The sequence below is a fragment of the Rhinatrema bivittatum genome, unplaced genomic scaffold (genome assembly GCF_901001135.1).
Source record: "Rhinatrema bivittatum unplaced genomic scaffold, aRhiBiv1.1, whole genome shotgun sequence".
Lineage (NCBI taxonomy): Eukaryota > Metazoa > Chordata > Amphibia > Gymnophiona > Rhinatrematidae > Rhinatrema > Rhinatrema bivittatum.
Genome location: NW_021820831.1, coordinates 54827 through 79711, shown reverse-complemented (window position 1 = coordinate 79711; position 24885 = coordinate 54827). Strand labels below are relative to the sequence as shown.

Genomic DNA, 24885 nt, shown 5'->3' with positions numbered 1-24885 from the left:
TTGGTTTTTTTTTTTTTTTTTAGAACAGCCAGACACTTTGTAAAATCTCTGGGAACTACTGGTAGGCTAAAAGGAAGAACTCTGTATTGAAAGTGTTGCCCCTATAGAGAAAACCTTTGATATTTTCTGTGAAGCTAGTGGATAAGTATGTGCATACAAGCATCTTTAAGGTCCAAGGTTCTCAACCTATCCCCTAATTTTAGGTGAGGTAGGATAGTGCTCAGGGAATTCATCTTTTTTAAAGATACATTTAGATTTATGAGATCCAATATGGGACACAAACTTACCTGTCTTCTACAGAATAATGAAATATCTCTAATAGAATGCTTTTTCTTTCTCTGAAACAGACAGGCTGTCATGGTTTCACCTGCTATGCACCCTCCCCACCAGCAGAGGTCTTCAGCGAGCCCCACTCAGAGCTGCTCTAGTCAATTCCTTACGGATCACATGACACAGCAGATCCAGGCCTACTTAGCCCAGCCAGTCCAGTCCCTCCTTGCCTCTTCATGGAGGGGCCTCAGCTCCTTGACCTGGCCAACCTTGTCTCACTATATTTTGCCTTGTGGTCTACCCATGCCTCCTGCCCTGCCTTGTGGCCTATCCTGGGGCCTCCTGCCCTGCTCTGGTGCCTTCCAGGCTCTCTTGCATTGCTCAGTGGCTTTCTGAGTCTACCTGTCCCTGCCTAGCTGCCTTCAGGCCTACTAGGGCTACCTTGCCCTGTCTCATGCCCTGTTGGGCTTTCATGTTTACTGCTGCGTGTCCTAGTCCTGTCCTTGTCCTGCCCAGTCTAGTTCAGGCCCTTGTCTGTTTCCCAGGCCTTGTCCTTTGTTCAAGTCAGTCTGTATCCTAGACACAGTACCAGCTTTACCCTCGGCCCTGCCAGGATCCAGCTCCTTACTCTATATCCAACTCCCAGCCAGTACCTGAATTCAGCACAGCCATGATGTTCGCTAGAAGGAAAGTCCTACCAGCTCCCAGAACCCAAAGGGCTCAACCTGCAGGGGAGGGGGGTTAGTTAGGCAGATCACCTCTAATCCTGCCTTGTAGTCCTATGTTGCTTCTGCAGGGGTACTCCCTAATTCCAGCCTGCCAGACCATGACAAAGGCTCTATGGCTCAAGCTAGAAGAGAAAAGTCAGCTCTTTGATAATTTTGGGTTGGTCCTGAGAAGGCTGATGTAAAAAGGTTAAAGGAAAAACAGTTTGAAAATTCAGAAAATAAACTGTTGCAGATTTTGAGCATTTAATGATTGAATGTGATGATTGACTATTGAGGGAGAAAAACTTAAGCTTTCCCCTCACAGGAACGTTTTGTTTAACCACTTTTATTGTTTGTGAATAAACAAGTACAACAACTTCCCTGGATATGAGTCCTTATGAGCCACACTGATTACTACAAACAAATTAACAAAAAAAAAGCCTTCCCAGATTCGGATTAAATCATAACTCACCTCTAACCAACTTCCAATCACTACCCTTACGCAGAAAACCATAACTTCCTATCACTACCCTTACGTAAAAAACTACAAAAAGTTCAAATGGACATGACCTAGTAAATACCTTAATCTTTGTAAATGTACCCCGTCAAATTTCGGTTAATATATTCTGTTTAATTTCCTATCATTTTTCACTGCTCCTAGTTGTACTTATCCCTGTTTTATTGTAACTGTAACTGTTTTCGTTCAGCACCTGTTATTTATTTCGTTCACTGTAACTTTTATCACTCCCCTGTTTATTGTAAACCGGCATGATGTGATACTCTCACGAATGCCGGTATAGAAAAAACTAAAACAAACAAATAAATAAATAAATAAATAAATAGTGGCATTATCAACCCAATTTCTCTCCCACTATTACTCTCCCCCCATTTCCCCCTCCCCCCCCCACGAGCTGATCAAAGAGCAGAGAGGAACCACATTGAACAGTACTAGCACACGTTGTGTTACCCAAATCACTGAAAAAGCAGCATATGACCCCGCAAACATTATTCAAAAGCAGACTGCTGGATCTATGTGACAAAGATATACAAGGAATTTCTTGCGGAGTCTGGGTGACACTTTTGAAGCCATACAATCAATTTGCATCATTCGGTGCAGGTGGTTACGCCAAGCCTAGAATGAGGGTGGATCTGGGGGCTTTCCACTCTAACAAAATGAGTTTCTTCCTGACGTAGCAGGCTTTTCTCATAAACATGCGAGGACCCATGTCGCGAATGAAGGACGGTGGTATACAGTCAAACAACAACAGTTGAGGCGTGGGTGTGAAATGGACGCCCAATAGGCTTTTCAGATATTGTACAATCTGTGTCCAGAACCGTTGAATATGGCTGCAACCCCAAAACAAGTGTGAATGTGAGCATTCCGCCCGGCCACACTTCCCGCACACAGCAGAAAGTACCAACTTTTGAATAGAAGGCAAGCTTGGTGGAGATGAAACCTCTCCAAAGAAACTTACACTGCATTTCACGAAAGTACATATTGGAGGATACTATAGATATTGCGTTAAAGCTTGACCTCAGCATTACATCAAAGACAGTGAACCCTCCATCAGTATTCCATCGGTCTGCCAACAACTGGCTCGGGTCAGACCGCATCTGGGCTCGGAGCTGCTTACAGTAGCAGGAGAGTGAGGGTGCTTGCTTTTTGTTTAGTAAGAAAAAGGCCTCCAGACGATGGAAAACGTCTGGTCTCAAAGCGGTGTCGGGTAGAGAGTTGACATAATGGCGGAGCTGTAAATAGGAAAAGCTATGTGCACCAGATAAGCCGTACAGACAGGGCCGGCGCATCCATTAGGTGAACTTCGGCGGTCGCCTAGGGCGCTGAGCCGTAGGGGCGCCGATGAGCAGCCACGTGGTGCCGCAAGCGGGGCCTATGCCACTCGCAGCAAACAGAAATAGAGACTGTGTGCTTCTCAGGGCTGCGAGCAGCACACAGTCGGCACCGAAACAGGTGGGGGGGGACACGACCGGGGAGGGGGCGGCAGTGCAAGGGTCACCTAGGGCACCCAATACCCTTGCACCGGACCTGCATATAGATCCCGCAATTCTTGCAAAGGTAACAGTTTTCCGTCCCCATCTAATACATGGCCCAACTGATCTATACCAAACCCATTCCAATGTTGAAAACCAGCAGTTTGCGAGCCGGGCAGGAACCCTGAATTACCCCAAATAGATAGCAGGTAAGCGCACGAGGGTAAGGGTCAGCCATGCATATCCGACTGGGGTTATTAAAACATTTAAGATGACCGAGAAAGGCAACTGCCCCCCTGCAATCTGAATCTAAAGCGCAAGTCCAGCGGGGCTGCAAGAGTTTGCTCAGCCATAAGATTTACATTAGCGGCCTCACCTAACAACCAGTCCCGTACCAGTCATAAATTACTGACTAAATTATAGAGCTTCAAATCGGGGATCCCTATTCCCCCCATTGTGCTTTCAAATAGCTGAATGGGATCCGGGCCTTCCTGCCACATCAAATAAAGGACCTAACTGCATTTTCCAAGGCCATCAGGTCCCGTCATTTGAAAACCACAGGTAAGTTCTGAAATACATACAGCCACTGGGGAAGGATAATCATCTTAAACAGGTTAATATGGCCTCCCAGCGATAGAGGGAGGGACTGCCAAGCCTTTAGCCATTCTTGGGAGGCGACTAACAAACGAGTGATATTTAAAGAGTATAACTGAAACAATTGAGGGCAAGTCACACTCCCAAGTACTTAATCTTCCCCTTTGCCCACAGCAACGGGAACTGGCCTTCCCAGGTCTCCTGGACTGTATCTGGAAAATCCAGTGCTTCCGATTTGTTTGTTTTCAGTTTAAGGCCTGAAAACGAGCCGAATTCCGTAAATACTTGTAAAAGTGGTGGGAGGGATTCCTGAGGGTGAGTGAGAAAAACCAAAACGTCATCTGCAAACACAGCATACTTGAAAGTTTCCATATGGAAACGCACTCCCCGTATTTCCCTAGTCAGCTGGATCATGCGCAAGAGTAGCTCAAGCTGGAGAAGGAATAGTAGGGGGGCAGAGGGCATCCCTGCCTCATACCTCTACCAATAGAGAAGTCCTCTGACCGCATCCCATTGGCTACAATTGCTGTGGACGGGGATTGGTACAACAGGTGAATGGCTGTATTAAAAAGCCCATCAAATCCCATGCACTGAAGAACCTGAAATAAATAGTCCCATTCAACTCTATCGAACGCTTTTTCGGCATTGAAACTCACCACCAAATATGGCTCCTCAGCCTGAGTACAAAGGGCTATAGCTGTTAGGACCTTCCTGATGTTAGTAAGGGCATATCTCTTCTGCACAAAGCCCACCTGGCTGGGGCCTATAAGTGAAGGGAGTAGTGTTGCCAATCTGTCTGCTAAGAGCTTGGCCAGGAATTTGTGGTCCTGATTTAGCAAAGAGATGGGCCGATATTATGTGGTAAGTTGGTAGTCTTTCCCCTGTTTGGGTATGAGAGTGATATGGGCAAGGTTAGAGTGAGTGGAATATGCGTCGGTTGAAATTAAGGCGTTAAAAGTACGGGTTAGCGTAGGGACCACTAAATCCATCAGGTGTTTGTAAAATTCCGCTGTGTACCCATTAGGTCCAGGCGCCTTGAAATGCTTGGCTTGCTGAATAGTTAGCCTGACCTCTTCTTCCGTAACAGATTGGTTCAACCAGTCCTGTTGGGTTTGTGTTAATCGCGGCAGGCTTCTGGGTCCCAAGTTTCCGAGCGGGTACAGGCCAGAATAATATTCTTGAAACATATTCAGAATGGTAGGAGTGTCAGAAGCCATCCAGCCTGATGGACCTCTAATGGTGGCTATATAACAGGAACTGCGTTGGGTTCGAATGAGGCTTACAACCTGCCCGATTTGTTAATGAACTGGAATAATTTATATTAGTAGTAAACCAGACTTTTTTCCTCCCTTTGATGTAACAAGTTAATGGTGCTCTGAAGGGTAAAAAAACATTCCTTATTAACACAGGTGTGAGCATGTGCCAAATGGCGCTTTGCCCGCTATAGTTGCTCAGTCAGGGACAACAGCTGTTTATCTAGCATTTTCCTCTTACAGACCGTGTAGGAAATAATGTCTCCCCTCAGGACCGCCTTCGCTGTGTACCAAAATAGGATGGGGGTCAGCCACATGGGCTTTGTTAAGTTGTTGGTAATCTTTCCACTTGTCACGGAGGTACTCCTGAAATTGAGGACTATCTGCCAAATAGTATGGAAACCGCCATATAAAGGCTTGCGGGATTGCATGTAACTCTGTAAGCGATATCCACACCGGGGCATGATCAGAAATCACCATATAATCTATTTGGGCCTCGTGCAATTTAGAGAAGGTATGTGAACTGATAAGAATATAATCTAACCTGGATTGTGTGGGGTGTGCTCGTGATACATGGGTGAAATCTTTGTCCGAGAGTTGTAATGTCCTCCAAGCATCCACCAACTGCAAGGACTGTTCGAGGAAGAGAATACAATTACTAGAATGGGAGACACTCGTATGGGCTTTGGCCTTGTCTAGCTGAAAATCTCATACAAAATTAAAATCCCCTCCCCCCCCCCAATCATGATTTCATGGTCTACATATGGGAGTAGGTGGCCATAGATTTCTCGAAAAAAAACTCGAGACCAGGATTATTGGGAGCATATAAATTGCAAAACACATATGTATTCTGCTGGAGCTCCGTAACTAATACTATATATCTGCCTCGTGGGTCCTTAATTTGTGGACTTTAAGGGGACATGTTTCCCAATGAGCACCACGATCCCTGCCGACCGGGTTGTGGCTGAGGCAAAGTGAACAGCGCCTACTCAGTTTCTACACAATTTCTTGTGTTCCAAGTCATTCAAATGGGTTTCTTGTAAAAATACTAAGTCTGCTGACTTTCTTCTCAGGGTCGTGAGAATTTTAGAACGTTTAACAGATGAGTTAATGCCGCACACATTCCATGAAAAAATTTGCATGCCCCATTTAGTCATCTGGGGGTGGGACAGTAGCTTCTATAAAAAGTGTAAATGTAACGTCCGATGGAGATCCTCCCAGCAGGAGGCACCCATCCTCCTATTACCACCCTACCGCCAACACGCCCGAGTCTGTGGGGCCAATGTGAACTTGGAACACAAGGTACAAAGAAAACAGTATGTGGTTTCCCCTCTGGTCTGACCAAGTACCCCCCATCCCGTTCCCTCCCTGCCTCTCCCTTTGCCCTATAAACCCTAATTCCCCTAAATTCACACAAACCCTCCAACAATAAAGATCACAAGTGTGCATTCTGTTCCCCAAACCCCCCCCCCCCCCCCCATCCAATTGAACAATATGTCCCATCGGAATGAACTTCAGTGAATCCCCTTAGCTGGGGGCATTAAACAGCAAAACTAAGTCAATGAGGAGAATGGCTGTAGGTCAAAGAGGTACCAGACAGTCATGCATCCCAAAGAGTAAAGTAAACTGTTAGAAATAAAGTCAAAGACAGAGGTTGTCTCTCCAAATGCTTCTACAAGAAAGAAAACTGCCATCCTCCAGGAAGCTGTCACAGATGAGACCTCAGAAGAAAAACCAATATGAAACTGATCATTGTCGGCCTCAAATCATGTCAGCTCCAATCCACCATAGTGGATGCATGGCAACATGACTGATGCTCACTGCTAAGGATTACTAGTGCATGTGGTCTGTGTACAACAGGCTTCATCCAAGCTGAGAAATGGCTGTGCCTCTTCAGGAGAAGAGAGCCCAGGGCATAGAGCTTGGCACAGAAGGGGGCCATGTTTTTACGCTGGATACTGAGAGCTGCAGAGAAATCCTGAAAACTAAAACTTTTTGATTAGCATAACTGAGAGAGAGAGAGACTTACCCGCCCGCAGTGCCCTTAAAATGTCAGTTTTATAGACAAAATTAAGGATTTTGTCAATGACCACTCTAGGTCAAGAGGCACCAACTCTTTTAGACCCAAGGCAGTGTGCTCTCTCAATCTTTAAAGGGCCATGCACCGCAGGTAGTTCCAACTCCCGAGACAGACAGAACTCCAGCATTGATGGGAGATCCCCCTCTGTAATGGACTCAGGCAAGCCGACAAAGCGAAGATTTGAGCGGCGGGACCTGTTTTCCAGGTCTTCTATGCGCTCTGCATGCTTGGTCAGCATAGCTTTAAGAGCAGCTAGTTCTGACTCGTGGTCTCGGTGGCCATCTTGAATATCTGATACCTGCTGTTCTATGTCTGCCACACAAGCCTCAAACCCCATTATGGATGTGGAAAATTCTGTAAGTTTCAGCAAAATAGCTTGTAGGTCGAGCCGCAGGGCTTCCTGTACCACTGTTTTAATGTCAGCGAGGGCGGGCACTGTGCAGCACTTCAGAGGGACCGGGATCGTCCTCCTTTTGCGAGTCCTGCAGCCTACCTTATCTTTTTCCTTCTCCTTGTCCCGCTTTGTAAGTCACATGGTTATCTTCGAATTGCGGGGTATGTATGTCGGGCGAGCGCTAGCAGGTCGAGGGAGTGGAAAAGAGTAGCAAATTAAACCCCTTGGCTGCCGAAAAATGTGTTTGGATAGGGGGGTGAGAAACGGAGAAGGGGAGCGCCGTGTCTTCTCCCTTCACTGCATCACATGATCTCCTCCACAGGAAGGTTTTGAAAGCACGTGAATCTGGATTACAATTCAGTAGTCAAAAATTAGAATTTGCTTTTTTAGCCAATTGTTGTGGTTGCTTCTGCTGAGCCCTAGCTCTAGTTCGTGACCCTGGTTGATGCTGTTGAGACTGATGCTGCTGAGTTTTTGGGAATGTACACTGCCAACAATAAGAGTAAGGTCGGTACCTTCTGCAAGGATAATATTGTTTTCTATAGGGCTGATAGAATTTTTTTTAGTAGATTGCTCTAATGTTGCTACTGTGAGAGTCTGTAAGGTGATACAATGCTCCTTTATGAAATCTACTGCCTCTATTTTTCTATAAATAAGTGGTCTCCAGGACATGGAACACCTGACAATTTGTCATGGATGTCCTCTCTTACGTCCTGATGCTTTTAGTCAAGCAAGTCTTCTTGTTGCTATTGCCATAGCTAAGGATTGTAAAGATGTGTCCAAATAGCAATAATGTAGATTAGACACCAAGAAATGTCCAAGTTAAACTTTTATTTAGGAGGAGACGTAAATTTTGTGCGTGTGCCCGACTCAGGCCGAGTTTCGCCCCGCCAGGGGCTGCCTCAGGGGCTGTATATAGATGACTACTAAATGAGCCAGAAAATTTGCTTAACTAATGCGCCAAAATTCACACACTCTTTTAGTACAAATATAGTATTGAAGCGATTCGGTCTCCGCTCTTGATTAACAAGGACCAGCTATATATACCAATCTGATTAAAAATGTAGGTCACTCTTCAGCCTCCCTGAGATGAGATGTAAAAAATTTAATTTGATCTTGCTGACCAAGATCTTGGGAGGCACCATCTGTAACTGATATGTTGCAATTTTTGATTGTAATGTGTGATTAAAATAATCTTTTACTAGTAGTATCTAACAGTTTTGATTCCTTTCTTGGAGGAGTACTGGAATAGATTTATTGACTTCTTTTGAGCATTTATTCCACTACCACTGAATCATGAGGGAGCTGAATTATGGTGTGCCCTGGGCACTACTGAACTCTGTATTTTAAGTATTTTCTTTGCTACTAGAGGAACTGAAAGCAGAGTTGGCCAGATATTTATTTGTAAGGCTTGTAATACTTTCTCAACAGGGACTGCTTTGGGCTGTTTAGATACTTGAGTGACTTTCAATATGCCCTGCACTCCTCTATGTGTGTGTCTTCTTCCAGCTTAAATGGTAAAGATTTAGACATCTTTTGAAGAAATCAATATATAATATATCTTCTGGTGGGGAACTGCTTCTAGGAGGGTCCAGTGAAAGATCAGAGGGTAACCTGTTTGACTCACTGAAAGAATGAAGTGAGTAAGAATCAAAAGAGGACAAAGATCCTTCCTTGGAATCTGGAATGATCATTGGAAACTTTTTAGCCAATAATTTTTCCTTAGAGGTTACAGAACCTGAGATTGTTTTTTAAAACTCAGGTTGTGATAATTGCATTTTTCTAATACAGTGTGGTGGGAGACTGTGAATGAAGATCTCCTAAATATCTGTCCAGTATAGGTTCTGGAAAATGTGCTGGAGTAGGAGTTGATGGTGACTTTTTCATATAAGACTGCATGAAATCTGTCCATAACTTCTGAATAAATGTGACATTCCTGCAAAGGAGGAAGAGGATGGGCAATAATCAAAGATGAATCTGACTCCATGACTTAACTGTTAAGCAGATGGTGAACTGAGCCGAAGAGAACTATTGCTGTCGATGCATTTCGACACATAGCTTTCAGTGCCAAAGCCTTTGGAGATATAACAACATGGAATGGTGCTGAAACTGTTGACATGGATGGCACCGATGGCTTCTCAGCATTGGAGTGACTTTTTCCATAGTACAGATATTAGTGCAGTATTATTTTGCAGATTGTGCCAGAGGATTGTTTTTCCTTTTTCAACTGGCATGACAAGAAGGAATCTCAACCACTCAAACTATCACCTTTTTGAACATGGTACTGGTCTTCTGAAGAGGAAGATCAGGTATTTCAATTTCATAATCCTGCAGGTATGAGCTCATAGGAACATTCTGCCACAAGTCATGCATTTAGAGGAACCATGTGTGTATTCCAAACATTGGAGGCAGAGGTCACGTAGGTCCTGGCTACCCATCTCGTGTCTGCATTTAGTACATAGACTGAAGGATCTCTTACCAGCCTTAGAAGCTTTATCCAACATTATGGAATGAGAAGAAACAAACAATGCTAAAATATTTTTTTTTAAATTCAAAAAAGGATTAAAAAATATGAAAAACAAAAATTGCAAATAATACAGCAACAGTAAAGAAAGAATAAAAAAATGACTGAGGAGACTCACATGGCAGCAGCTATCTAGGAATACCTGTGAATACTCAGAAAGACTTCTGCATCTTTCTGAGCTTATACTGGCTAATTTTAAAAAGAACGCGCGTGAGCTCATAAATATGCGTATCGGCACGCAAGCAGAGATACACTACAATTTTATATCGTGCGCACACATTCGCACATATCATTTAAAATACCCCACCACATATATGTGTGAGCATGATCTTAAGAGATGGTTTGAGTAAATGTCCTGCGGATATTACTACCAGGGTTTTAGCGGCTTTTACGTGCATATGCTCACACAAGGGGAAAAACAGTTTTTTCATGTCCTGGATAGAGCGAGAGAGAGAACTGTAAGAGAGACAATATGACACTATATATATCTACCACTGTAAGAGGGGCACTTTCAGCTTAGGGTGGGTTTGGGGGGGTGCAGCATTACATTGGTGTTCTATAGACCCTTGCACCCTGGCCATGGCGGAGGGAATGAAGGACTTGAACAGGTAAATGTAAATTAGTTATTTACTCTCTCAGACAATAGAAGGACTAGAGGGTACTCCATAAAGTTAGCAAATAGCTCATTTAAAACAAATCAGAGAAATTCTTTCACTCAACACATAATTAAGCTCTAGTTAGTGTAACTAGGTTTTAAAAAAGGGTTTGGATAAGGTTCTTATGATTCAAGCCCACCCTGAGCTGAAAGTGCCCCTCTTACAGTGGTAGATATATCTAGTATCATTGTGGGAACAAGCGGTGATTCCCACAGGCTTGGAGACAAACTAGTCTGATTCAAGCCTTTCTTAAAATGGCATATCTTTATTACAGCTTCACACATGCATAACAGTAGACTGTTTTCCCTTCAGAACAGTGTACTCTCTCTTTATTAACAGTTCAGTACTGCTTCCCTCACAGTTCAGCTTCATCTCAGCTCAGTGTTTGAACAATGTTTCGTTACAGGAGTTGCCTTCCTCTTTGAGCCCTTTGCCTGGTCTGATTACCCCCACCTGGATCCCAGCTCTTATTCTCCAATCTCTAGTTATACCCTCTGAGGTCCATCTGCTGGCAGGATCCTACCCATACAGCATACTCTCTAAGAAATTTAAGGTGGACCAGGCACCTTAAACACTAGGGGAACACTAGGGGCACATACCCCTCCCCTCAGCTTGGACCCATTGGGCCAAGCATCCTTACTCCCTCCTGGATCCCATTCAGGAGAGTCCAAGACATCCTATTCCCCTTTCTCTGGCTTCCCACCAGCTTGGGAACGGGGACCTAGCGACATGCTTACCCCCATCTCCTAGGGTTACCTTTAACAGCATCATGACCACTACCCAGTGTGCCATTCATGCAGTGTACATCCCCAGTCCTTTAACAGAGTCCTTTGCTGGCTCTGGGTTCAAAATCCACTCCAGAGCTTTATGGACCAACTGGGAACCACCAATGCTGGTTCCTGTATAGGCAGCTGCACCCACTTCCTGGCATCTGGTCTCTCTGATGTAGAGCCCCTCCTAGGCTCCTCTATATCCTCAGTTGTTGGAGTCTCCACATCGTCAATCTCTGGGCTTTCCATGGCCTCTTCCTCCAGGTTCTCCGCAGCACCTCCCTCTGGGCTCTCCACAGTTTCCACATCTGTAAACTCTGGAGTGCCTCCATCTGGGCTCGAAATGGCATCTCTTGCTTGCCTTTCTGTGACCTCTCTCTCTCTCTGGGCTTCTCATGGGCGTTGTCTCTGGACTCCAGGTAGTGTTTGAGCACACTACGGGGTGTGCTCAAACACGGGACCTCCTGTAGTGCCAACTTTCAACTTCTCAATACTGCCTCCTCCTGGGCAATCTATGTTTCCCTCTCCAGGGCTCTCTGTGACCGCTCTTTCAGGGTTCTTCACCACCCCCTTCTCGGGGCTTCTCATGGGAGCAGTCTCTGGAATCCCGGCAGTATTTGGGCACCCTACAGGGTTTTCCTCAGAACCACCTGTAGCGCCATCCTCTGGCCAATCTGTGTTGCAGACTGCTGGCCATGCTGTAGTACCCCTTCTTGGGTACTCTGTCACCACTTCTTGACCAGGCTACAAGGCTCCACTTCAAACAGAAGTTGACCACAGCCCAGTGTGCTTCCTGGTTCCGTTTTTGCTCAGCCCATGCCCACTGATTCCTTGCAAGGCTCTCTTGTAACTTCCTATCTCCCTCCTGAAGATTCTGGATCAGTGCTTGGCAGCTTCCTTTAGTCATTGCTCTCAGATTGCTGCATTCAGGTGACTGCAGTATCCTGGCTGCTCCACTCCAGATTTTCTCGTGGCTGCACACCTTCCCTGCAGAGTGGCTTGCCTTGCTGAAAATGGGCCCCCGCTCTGTTGCTATTCATTGCACTCATAGCTACTCTGGCAGCTTTTCCAGGGTCACACTCTATTTAGCAAGCCCCTGCTGCACCAGTGTTCACTTCCTCTTTTCTTTTTCAAGGCAAAAAAGTAAAAAAGAAAAGCCTGCATAACAAGCATTAACTAAATCACTTTTAATCCCTATCTATTTCCATTTAGGATTCTCCCATTAGCCAGTACAAGCCTATCACTTCCTGGGTGTCCCTGCAACCAGGCCCACTTCACAGTTTCCTCTTTACCTAAAACTTTTAAACTTTTTTTTCTTCAGTGCAGCTGCTGAGCCACCCTTTTACAAGCTAACTGTGCTCTGTACTTTGTTTTAGAGCCACAGGCCCTATGTGTTCTGTACTACATTTAGAACCACAGATCCCCTTCACAACTTCTCTGTACTCCCAACAGACACTTTCTTAGAGGCTGTTTGTTTTTTTTTTCCGTGCAAAGCTTTAGAAAAAAATTTCACGCATATCACCATATGTGAGAATAAGCGGCGATTCCCACAGACCTGAAGACAAACTAGGGCACTGCCTCACAGTAATATTACCTCCTCCTACAGTGCGCACACTCCCCCCCCCCCCCCCCCCGATTATATATGGTAGTTCAGCAGCCTTGAAAATCCCTAAAACTTGAGATCTCTAGTCTTGCTCCTCATCAGAACTAGCAGTAAATTCGTGTGGATAACACACCAATGCGCACCATGGTCAGATTTTCTAAAATTTGGAGTTACGCGTGTAACTCTTCGCCCCACCCAGGAATGCCCATGCCATGCCATTTTCTACAGGTATGTACGTGTGGACTTTGCGGCTTCTTAAAAACTGCGTTGCTCATGTGCAGCCCACATCTGCACGGTATAGGGCATTTCTGCGCAAAGCAACGCTTTTAAATCGACCTGTGAGAGCACAATTCGCCATCACAGCAACTGATGAATGTCACCCACTTATGTGGCTGTATTTTGTACCTGTTTATCCATGGAGGAACTAACCAATTTGAGTTTTGCCTGCATTTTCATTGTTTTTGCAAATTTCTTCTCTTGGACTTGGCGAGTCAGCATGAAAAAATAAAATGAAACACACAACTTTCTTGAAAAGTACAGCAAAAGTGTGTAATGAATTATGATACCAGACTTCTTCAGCTGGAATGATCTATGTGTGTCCCATAGCAAAACTGCACTTCTCTCAATCTTTCTTTTTTTTTATTTGTTTTAAACTTTATAATCCGGTGTTTTCTACTACTGTATGCTTTTGGAATATTAGGGACATGAACACAATTGTATTGGAAGTTTGTGGAATATAAGCATGCATTAAACCAACCTAAATACATACATTTTACAAGCAACATCAGAATGAATAAAGCACTTTTACTTACTTGGCAGCATGGAAGAGACTATATCCAGCAAAGCTTTGGGTTAAGGATAGATGCTAAAACAAGACTGATTCATCTGTTCTTTTCTGCTTTCCTATAGTTTATAGATAACTATTTGTGCAGCTAAGGGAATACATTTGAATATTAAATTAATACTCTTTATGTAATGTAAGGGTGGATACCAAATGCACATCCATAGGGAAAGTCCCAAAAGAGGCATACATCTCAACTTTAGGACATCATACATGGTGCCAAATACATATAACACTGTAAACAAAAATTGCTTACCTTGTAATAGGTGTTATCCCAGGACAGCAGGATGTAGTCCTCACATATGAGTGACGTCACCAACGGAGCCCAGCGCAGGAAATCTTTCTGTCAAAGTTTCTAGAAACTTTTGACTGGCCCTGTGAGGCCACTGAGAATGCCCAGCATGCCAGGATATTCTCTGCCACAGGTGTCTCTCTTCAGTCTCGTATGTAGCAATAAGCTTTAGCAAAAATGAATAATAAAGGAGTGAGGAGACCCAACTCCGCGGGGTGGCGGGTGCATTCTGTGAAGCTACATCCTGCTGTCCTGGGATAACACCTATTACAAGGTAAGCAATTGTACTTTATCCCAGGACAAGCAGGATGCTAGTCCTCACATATGGGTGATTAGCAAGCTAGAGGGCAGAGTCATTTCTTAGTGAAGCAACAGTGATGTATTGTTGTTGAATATGAGTCAGCCGCAAATCACAGTAGGGTTGGTTTGTAGAAGGATTATACTGGATTATACTGGAAACAGGTTCTTTAAGACAGATTGTCCATAGGCTTGAATCTTGTCGTCCTTCTTTGTCCAAACAGTAATGAGCTGCAAAGGTGTGAAGAGAACTCCATGTTGCTGCTTTACATATGTCAATAATTGGCACTGAACGATAGTGTGCTACTGAGGTTGACATTGCCCTTACTGAGTGTGCCTTTACTCGCCTTGGAGAGGAAGGCCTGCTTTTTCATAGCAAAACTGTATGCAATCTGCAAGCCAGTTGGATATAGTATGTTTACCCACCGCTTTTCCCGGTTTGTTTGGATCGTAAGACACAAACAGTTGTGTGGATTTTCTGTGGACTGCAGTGCGGTTGACGTTTTACAGTCCAAGGTGTGTAAGGCTGTTTCTCCTGGTGAGAATGAGGCCTTGGAAAGAATGTGGGTAAAACTATGGATTGGTTCAAATGAAATTCCGTAACTACCTTGGGGAGGAATTTTGGATGTGTACGGAGAACCACTCTGTCATGTAGGAACTTTGTAACAAGTGCCTGTAACTCACTAACCCTTCTAGCTGATGTAATGGCTATGAGGAAGACAGTCTTCCATGTGAGATATTTAAGGTCACAGGAATCTATGGGTTCAAAAGGAGAATGCATGAGCCTTGTTAATACCAAATTTAGATCCCATTCTGTGACTGGTGGTCAAATTGGTGGTTTAAGATGTGTTAAACCTCTCATAAATCTGCTTATGAGAGGTTGTGTGGAATAGGTGCATCCTCCCATCTTGTTATGATAGGCTGAGATTGCACTTAAATGAACCCTTACCGAAGAAGTCTGGAGACCAGATTCTGAAAGATGATACAAGTAGTTAGTAGAGAAGTAGAAGTAGTGGGGCAAGTGAAAGGATCGATATCCTTTTGCCTGCACCACAAAGTAAACCTTTTCCATTTGGAAGAATAGTTCTTTCGTGTGGAAGGTTTACGTGAAGCTATGAGTACTTGAGATACATTGGTTGAAAGATTGAGGGGGTTGTAAGATCAAGCTTTCAACATCCATGCTGTCAGGGATAGGGATTGAAGGTTGGGATGGCGTAACCGACCCTGATCCTGAGTTATGAGAGTGGGGGCTACTCCCAGGCGAATTGGATCCCTGACTGAGAGGTCTAGAAGTGTGGGAAACCATACTTGTCGAGGCCAATACGGGGCTATGAGTATCATGGATCCCGTGTCCTGTTGTAGCTTCACTCGAGTTTGGTTATGAGCAGTATTGGAGGATACACGTATAGAAGGCCTGAGTTCCAAGGGCGAGCAAAGGCGTCCTTGGCTGGCTGGTTTTTTCTGTTTGTGTAGAGAACAGAAATTGTCCACTTTGTGATTCAGATGTGACGCAAAGAGGTCTATTGTCGGTTGGCCCCCAACACTGAAAAATCCTGGTCGCTACTAAGGGATCTAGGGACCATTCGTGTGGTTGAAATTGGACGACTGAGACGATCTGCTAGTACATTTTGAATGCCTACTAGATAAGTGGGCCCGAAGGTACATTGAGTGTTCCAGGGCCCAGCCCCAAATCTGTGCAGCTTCTTGACAAAGGAGATACGAGCCCCGTACCTCCCTGTTTGTTGATGTACCACATGGCTACTGTGTTGTCTGTTTGGATCAGAACAGTCTTGTGTGAAAGGCAGTCCTTGAACGCATGCAGCGCATAACGTATAGCTCGAAGCTCCAGGAAATTGATTTGAAAACGTTGCTTCAAGGTGCCCTGGGGTTTGGAGACGGTCTATGTGAGCTCACCAACCCAAGGTGGGTGCATCTGTAGTCTAAAGCAGCAAAAAATTAGGCATAACCATTAATTCAGATTTATCATTAAAGCAACACATTTCACCTAGTTACAAAAAAATTCTTTTTTCAAACTACAACTTCTGAACGTCTGCGTCCTTTACTATTTTTTCAAGATTTTCGAACTGTTCTTCAATCTATTGTCTTTTCTGGGCTCGATTACTGTAATTCTTTATATACAGGTCTTCCAGATAATACACTTCAGTCACTCCAAGTAATTCAAAATACAGCTGCTCGTATCTTAACCAGTTCTTCAATCAAAAATCATATTACTTCATTACATTGGTTACCAGTCAAATACAGAATACAATATAAAATCTTACCCATTATACATTCTCTTATCCACAATCCTAACTCCACTGCCCTATGTTCATTTCTTCGTATATACAAACCTGCCAGACATCTCAGATCAATGAATAAAAATTTGCTCGATATTCCATCACCCTGACAGGCTCGACTAGAGATTACTAGAAAAAGAGCGTTTTCAGTCACTGGTCCAATTCTATGGAATACACTACCAGACTCACTAAGATCCTTACCTAACTCGATTCAATTCAAAAAATCCTTAAAAACTTACCTATTTCAAATTGCTTTTAAATCCATAACTACCAAATAATCAATTCCAGTTCTCAAGTTCACTTAATAATTCAATTCCTACATATATTTACATGGCATCTTATGATATTTTATTTGTTATATTTAGTAACTTTCTTTTGATAATACATTTTTTGTATTTTATAATTATTTTGTATTTTTTGTTTTATTGCAATTAATTTCAATTTTTTAGAAATGCTTTATGTAAACCGTTTTGATTAAACATAGTTTGTAAAAGTGGTATACAAACATTTTTAAATAAATAAATAAATAAATAAATAAATAAATAAATAGATAAATAAATAAAGTTATCTGTGGGACTGGCTGCTGAAACGGTAGGCCTTTGCGCAAGTTGTCCATGTTTTTCCACCAAAGTAGAGATGATCTTAGTTGGTGGGTCACTTGAATTGGAGAATGTAGTGGTTGAATGCTTGGATCCATTGTGATCTTAAAGTCCATTGGGTAACTCTCATGGCTAGTTATGCCATAGGAGTAACATGAACTGTGGAGGCCATGTGGCCCAGTAAAGTGAGAAACTGATGAGCTGTCGTTGTTTCTGTAAGGAAATGGATTTTGCTAGTAGATTGAGTGTGTCTGCTCGATCTACAGGTAGAATGGCCTTTGCTAGATGGTGTTCAATTCTGCTCCTATGAAGTGAAGTAGGTGAGTTGGAGTAAGATGGGATTTTTGATAATTGATGAGAAATCCCCATGGAGTGAAGTAGAGCAATTGTTCGAGTGAGAGAGAGTGAGAGCTCCTTGTTGAGATTGACTCCTTATGAGCCAGTCCGTCTAGATATGGGAAAAACATGGACATCTTCTTTGTATAAGTGTCCTGCTATTACTGCTAGACATTTGGTGAAGACTCTGGGAGGCAGATGCCAGTCCAAATGGTAGAACTCTGTATTGGAAATGTCGATGGCCTACCATGAATCGCAGGTATTTGCGATGAGGAGGGAATATGGGAATGTGAACGTTAAGCGTCTTGAAGATCCAGAGAACAAAGCCAATCTCCTGTTTGAAAAAGTGGAAGCATGGTGCCTAGAGAAACCATCCTGAATTTTCCTTTTCAGAAATTTGTTGAGATTTCTGAGGTCTAGGATGGGACGTAGGCCTCCGGTTTTCTTTGCAATGAGGAAATAATCGGGAATAGAATCCTCTGCCCTGCTGAGTCCCGGGGCAAAACTGGCTGTATGGCCCTGGCTCTCAGAAGGATGGATAATTCTATTGTAATTGAATTAGTTGAGAATGTTGTTGGGAGAAAAAACTTGGTGGAGATTCTGGAGGAATTGAGAGGACATTTAGTTTGTAACCCTGAGACACTATGGAAAGTATCCATTGTTCTGATGTTATGTTTTTGCCAATGTGTGTGAAAATAGGATACTCTCCTCTCCCGCCACTGGCAGGTCTGGTCGGGGCATTTGGGAGGGTTGGTTTTGTCCTCTGGCTTGTACTTCAAACCTGCCACTGGCCTGTTTGTGCAGGAGGTTGCGGACGGGTAGGCCTAGGCTGTCTGGCCTGGGATCGGTTGTTGTGGTGTGGTTGATCTACCCCTAGAAGATTGGGGGTAGTATCTCTTCGTGACCTATAGTATGAGCGTCTGGTTTCCCTTCGGGAAAGGCGACGAGAAGATTGTGTAGAGGGCTCTTGTGGGTTGAGACAGTTGACGGTAGAGTCTCTGTATGGTCCTTAAGCTGTTGTACTGCTTCTTGGACCTTCTCTTCAAATAATTGTCCCCGACACATGGCAGGGTCCACAAGCTTTCTTGAACCTCAGGGCCTGAGGTCTGAGGCCTTGAGCCATGCCATCTACGGGCGGTGATTCCAGCTGCTGCTGCTCTGGAAGCCATCTCAAAGTTGTCGTATACCTGCCCTCACCTCATGTTTCCCGGCTTCTAGGCCTTTGTTGACTATGGCCTGTGCTGTTCTTGGAATTGTGCAGTAAAGAGGTAATTAAATTCCTCCATTTGCTTCCATAAGTTCCTTTGATATTGTGTGATATAATTGGTAAGCAGAAATTTTTGTGTTTAAGATGGAACTCTGATACACTTTTATGCCTAATGAGTCAAGAAACCTATGGTCTCTACCAGGTGGAGTTGATGAGTGTGGATGCACACGTCTGGATTTTTTCTGTGCAGACTCCACAACAACAGAATGGTGTGGTAACTGCTGTTTTTGATATCCTGGAGCTGACTGCACTATATAGGTTGTGTCCACACGCTTGTTCACTGCGGAACAGAGGATGGATGCTCCCAGATGCGGCTTTGGAGATCCAAGAGAACCTCATGATTGACACAGCCAGCACTTGTTTAGGCGGGTCTACAAACTGTAGAACTCAAGGGTTTGTTGTCTGGTATCTTCTTCTGCTGAGAGTTTGAAGGGGATGGAATCAGCCATGTCCTTGAACGAATGTTGAGAATGATAAATCCTCTGGAGGTGATTTTTTTTTTTGATCTGGAGGAGAAGGTTCAGACATGAATGCCTCAGAGGATGTTATAGACTGCTGGTCATCCCAAGAATCAAAGTCACCTCTGAAGGGAAATTTTGGTGATGACCTGGGAGGGAAGTGAAGGCCTGAAGGGCCTGGCTGTGGATCATCGGTGGAAAACAATGGTAAGGTGTCCTGAGGTTTTGTTGATGGTAGGTTGTCGATGACATTTTGGTATCTTTGCAAAAGTCGTCGATAAAATGCGAGGTCTTGTACCTCGGGAGGCTCGGATGATGGTTGCCTCGATGGAACTGTGGTTGACATAGACGGTATTGAGGACGGCATCGAAGAGCCCGATGGAATCTGGGCGAAGATGGATGTCGATGACGTAACGAGTCTCGGTGTCCTCAGTGCCAAGAAGGGCACCGGCATCGGTGGGCCAACCGATGCCGGTGACGTAACGAGTCTCGGTGTCCTCAGTGCCAAGAAGGGCAATGGGCATCGGTGGGGCCCACCGGCATCGATGCTGGAGGCATCGGCAGGGTCGCCGGAAGTGGTTGCTCCTTGAGGGCCTGGATGACCGCGTGTCTGATGAGGTCAGACATTCCGGCTGTACAACTGGTGGAATCAGAGCAGTTGTAAGCGGTGGCGGAGGCTGCGACGAAGGATCCTGTAGAGGAGTATCCGGAATCGATGGAGGTGAGGGCCCAGGCGTCGAAGGGACCGGTGTTTCCTGGTCCCGTGGCCGCTTTGCCATCGATTCTTCTTGGGACAATCGATGCCTGACGATGACGGTCAATGATGTCGATGCCGATGTTTTAACTTTAGATAGTCTTGCCGACTTCGTCGATATTACGGACGATGGCGAAGAAGGATGATCACCGATCCGTCCAGGCGCGGTTTTTTAAGCAAGGCTCTTTTAGTCGCTCCAGCCGGAAATGACTTCGACGATTTGGAAGGAGAAGGAATTAGTTGGAGCTGGAACAAATGTTCCATTTTCTCCTGCCTAGCTTTTCGCCCTTTTGCTGTCATCTCGGCGCATTTGGAACATGTACTTACATCATGTTTTTTCGCCGAGGCAGAGGACACATTCCGAATGTGGGTCGGTGATCGACATGGTTCTGTTGCAGAATCGGGCATTTTTTGAAGCAGCGTAGCCATTTTGTCATCGACGGCCGTCGATGATGTGAATTCGTTGAGAAGAGAAGTTTTCCAAAAATGAGAATAAAGAGCGAGGTAGTCACCAGCCGGTGATAAGAAACCCCTAGAGACGTCTATGAGAGAGAATATCCAAAAAAATATGACTTTTCAGTCAGAAAAATTGTGTGAAAAAAACGCAACGGCTCCTGTCCCGCGATGCCTAAAGCAGCGCGGAAAAGTGAAGACCGAAGAGAGACACCTGTGGCAGAGAATATCATGGCAGGGCGGGGCATGCTCAGTGGCCTCACAGGGCCAGTCAAAAGTTTCTAGAAACTTTGACAGAAAGATTTCCCGCGCTGGGCTCCGTCGGTGATGTCACCAATATGTGAGGACTAGCATCCTGCTTGTCCTGGGATAAACAAACACTGGTAACACAGGAGAAATTTAGGCTTACCTGAAATTTCCTTTTCATGAGTCCATCCAGACCAGTCCAGATGCATGGGTTATTCCCACCAACCATCAGATGGAGACAGAGTCCAACAGGTTTGCTGACATCACTCTTTAGAGTCTCCCATTGCTGTCCTCAGCCTGCCAGTATACCTCTCTGTAACAAGCTAAGAATAATTCACTAAAATCTCTACCACACTACCCTCGCCCCGACATGAGAGCCTCTCAAAAAATATAACAGAAATATCCTAGGAACACAACTGACTTCATGTAACAAAAGGAAAAAAAAAAAAACAAATTTACCACTCTTCTGAATCTGCAGTAATAGGAAATTTCTTCCTGAACAATCTGAAATAGAATATGTTTGGCAGAATAGGGCTCATTCTGGACTAGTCTGGCTGGACTCAAGGAAAGGAAATTATCAGGTAAGCCAAACTCTCTCCTTTTTTATCGTGTCTGACCATACAGATGCATGGGATATACCAAAAGCTAACTTTGTAACAGTGGGGACATTGCCAAAACCTACTCTTAGACTTCTGCTCCAAAGGAAGCTTCTTTCCTGGCCTGAAAATCCAAACGAGAATGCTTCAAAAAAGAACACAAGAAAGACCAGTCTGCCATTTTGTAAACATCCCCTAGTGACACCAAACATCTTTCAGCCCATGAAGTTGCCTGCTCTTTTGTAGAACATGCTCTTAGCCCTGAGGCACAGACCAACTTTGTTCATATAAGCTGCACCAACTACTACTTTAATACAGCATTCTATCAAAGCCTTCGTAGACACCTCACTTTTTCTGGAGCCACAGAACATCACAAAAGATTATCTGAACTCCAGAAACTACTGGAAACCTTTAAATACCATAAGAGAGTTTCCCTCACATCCAAACAGTGCAGTTGAGTATACTCCTCCCTAAGTGACTCTCTATGAAAAGAAGGGACACACACACACCCCACCTTATTAAGATGAAAAGGAGTAAACTACCTTGGGTAGGAGAACACTGTATGAATCTTTACCATGTCCTCCAAGGAAATAAAAAATAGCTCCCTACAGCAAAGGGCTTGCAACTCAAAAATACGCCAGGCTGAACAGATTGCAACCAAAAACACTACTTTAAGAGTGAGAAGTTTGGTTGAAATTTTCCTCAACAATTCAAAAATATAGAGCCCAGCAAAAAAAAGGACAAAACTAGATTCAAATTCGACATAGGGAACGGATCCCTTACTGATGTGTGTCACACCCCTTAGAAAATGGCACACATCAGGATGAGAGGAAATATACTTTCCAGAAAATCTACCTCTGTAACAGGAAATTGCTGCTACTCAAATCCTTAAGAATTCACACCAAACACGGTCAAATCATTCCCACAAAAATTCCAACATGTAAGGCATTGACAACACACTTTTGAAGAAACCTACTTGGCTGTGCACTAAACCTCAAAAGGTTTTCCAAACTCTCATGTATGCCAAGAAGTGAACTTCTTTCTTGTTCACAAAAATGGTATCCACCACCTCATGAATAGCCCTTCTTATTCAACACAAGAATTCTCAAGTGTCAGGCCATGAGAAAAAATTGAGTAGGGATCTTCATTTTGTAACTGAAATTTGGAACTAACAGACCTTGCACTTGAGGTAACACCAATGGTTCCCCCTCCAACATCCTGACTAGTTCTGTATATCAAGTTTGGCCCCGAATGCAAGGAGATCCTCTAGTAACCTGCTCACAAGGGGAAACTCATATAGAAAGACCTCTAAATGGCCAGGCTTGTAAGCAGGACATCCAACCTGTAGGATACCTTTTTATTTAAAATCATTTTTAACCAGTCATTCCATTGATCATGGTGGTTTATGATGATACACATAATTAAAGTACTAAAATATTAACACACATTAAAACAAACCATGAACTTTATATATTTTTCTCTAAACATCCAGCAGTCATCTTATATTTTGCATTCTCAATTACCCCCAACCCCAAAAGCCTGCTTAAAAAGTCATGTTTTTAACATTTTCTTAAAATGTTTAATATCATTCAGAGGACACAATTGTTGAGGCATGGTGTTCCCTAAAATAGGACCAGCTATAGATATGGTTTGCTCCTGGACCTCTCCTAAATGGGTTGCTCCACCTCTGGCTTTGCCCATCTATGCCTAATCCCTGAAAAAAAGAATGAATTGCAGAAGAACTATTCTTATCGTTTTTCTTTCTATGCGATTGATGGACCACTTGGTCTGCTCCACCAGGCAAGCTCCCTGACAATAAGTCCCTCAAGCCTGACAGACTGGCATCTGTTGTCATAATTGTCCACAAAAGAGACTCCAAATCTATTCCTTTTCTCACATCCTTGGTCGCAAACTATAGTCCAAACTCACTCTTACCAGCTTGGGCCTGGATTTATCAAAATGCACTAAATATCGTATGCGATAGGAAAAGGGGTATGTTTTATGGTAATAGGCAGTTTATCGCAATTTGTGCTAATACCTATGCGAAGCTCTATCTTAGCGCAAATTGTGATAACTTTTTCGCACTTTGCGATAAGTGCCAGAATTGATGTATTTCCTACATACAACCACTACGGGGACCATGTTTAGTAGATTTAAGCTCCTGGAGAGCCAGCCTAGCGAGGGAGGGGGGGGAGGGGAGAGAGTGAGTGACTAGCCCATAATGCTCTCACGCTAGATAGCACACTAAGCAGACGAATACTTTAAAATCGTCTGCTCAGTGTGCTGTAGCAGTCAAAAAGCAAACAGAATGTTAGGAATTATTAGGAAGGGAATGGGTAATAAAACGGAAAATGTCATAATGCCTCTATAGCTCCATGGTGAGACCACACCTTGAATACTGTGTACAATTCTGGTCGCCGCATCTCAAAAAAGATATAGTTGCGATGGAGAAGGTACAGAGAAGGGCAACCAAAATGATAAAGGGGATGGACCAGCTCCCCTATGAGGAAAGGCTGAAGAGGTTAGGGCTGTTCAGCTTAGAGAAGAGACTGAGGAGGGATATGATAGAGGTCTTTAAAATCATGAGAGGTCTTGAACGAGTAGATGTGACTCGGTTATTTACACTTTCGAATAATAGAAGGACTAGGAGGCATTCCATAAAGTTAGCAAGTAGCACATTTAAGACTAATCGGAGAAAATTCTTTTTCACTCAACATACAATAAAGCTCTGGAATTTGTTGCCAGAGGATGTGGTTAGTGTAGCTGGGTTCAAAAAAGGTTTGGATAAGTTCTTGGAGGAGAAGTCTATTAACAGCTATTAATCAAGTTTACTTAGGGAATAGTCACTGCTATTAATTGCATCAGTAGCATGGGATCTTCTTAGTGTTTGGATAATTGCCAGGTTCTTGTGGCCTGGTTTGGCCTCTGTTGGAAACAGGATGCTGGGCTTGATGGACCCTTGGTCTGACCCAGCATGGCAATTTCTTATGTTCTTAGATAGGTATTTATATCTCTATGGGAAGCCCACCTAGTAACTCGAGGTAAGATTTAGGTATTAGTGTAGGGGTTAGGGGCACTTTGACATTCAAAGTGAGATGTATGAACAGAACAGTGCTCTCTTGTGAAAATTTGATGACCTTCGGAGTGAGGAAACTCACCCAAAGATGAGATTTGTGCAATGTTCTCTCAACCTAGCTTGATGGACTCTCTACCTGGGTAACCTCGAGTGACTAGGTGGGCCTCCCACAGAGATATAAATACCTAGCTAGCGTGAGGGCATTATGGCTAGGCGCTCTCTCTCTCTCCCCCCCACCCCCTTCCCAGAGGACCCTGATAGCTTGGCTGGCTCTCCAGGAGCTCAAACACCCTATCGCACGGCTTTACGCGAATTTAAAAGGTGTAGTTAAAATTTGCATTAAAGCCATGAGATACGGCTTCACAAAACTGTGAGCCCAGCCAACTTGGCCAAAATTCCCGCCCCAATATCCTCCCCTTTTTCTCATTTGCATTGTACCAAACATTAGGGTGCTCTCGCATGCGTTAATGGCGGTTTTTGCATGCGAGAATGCCCAGGACGCGAGTAGCGTTGGAAAAATCGTTGACAGGCGA

General features: G+C 44.1%; 1 protein-coding gene across 1 annotated transcript in view; it reads right to left on the bottom strand.

The window, feature by feature from the left end:
- Positions 1-24885, bottom strand: part of LOC115082188 (gamma-soluble NSF attachment protein-like) — a 116843-nt gene that overhangs the window by 65444 nt on the left and 26514 nt on the right. Inside the window, exon 4 of the mRNA XM_029586439.1 lies at positions 13653-13670. Coding sequence (XP_029442299.1) covers positions 13653-13670 — 18 coding nt within the window. The remainder of the gene's footprint in view (positions 1-13652; positions 13671-24885) is intronic.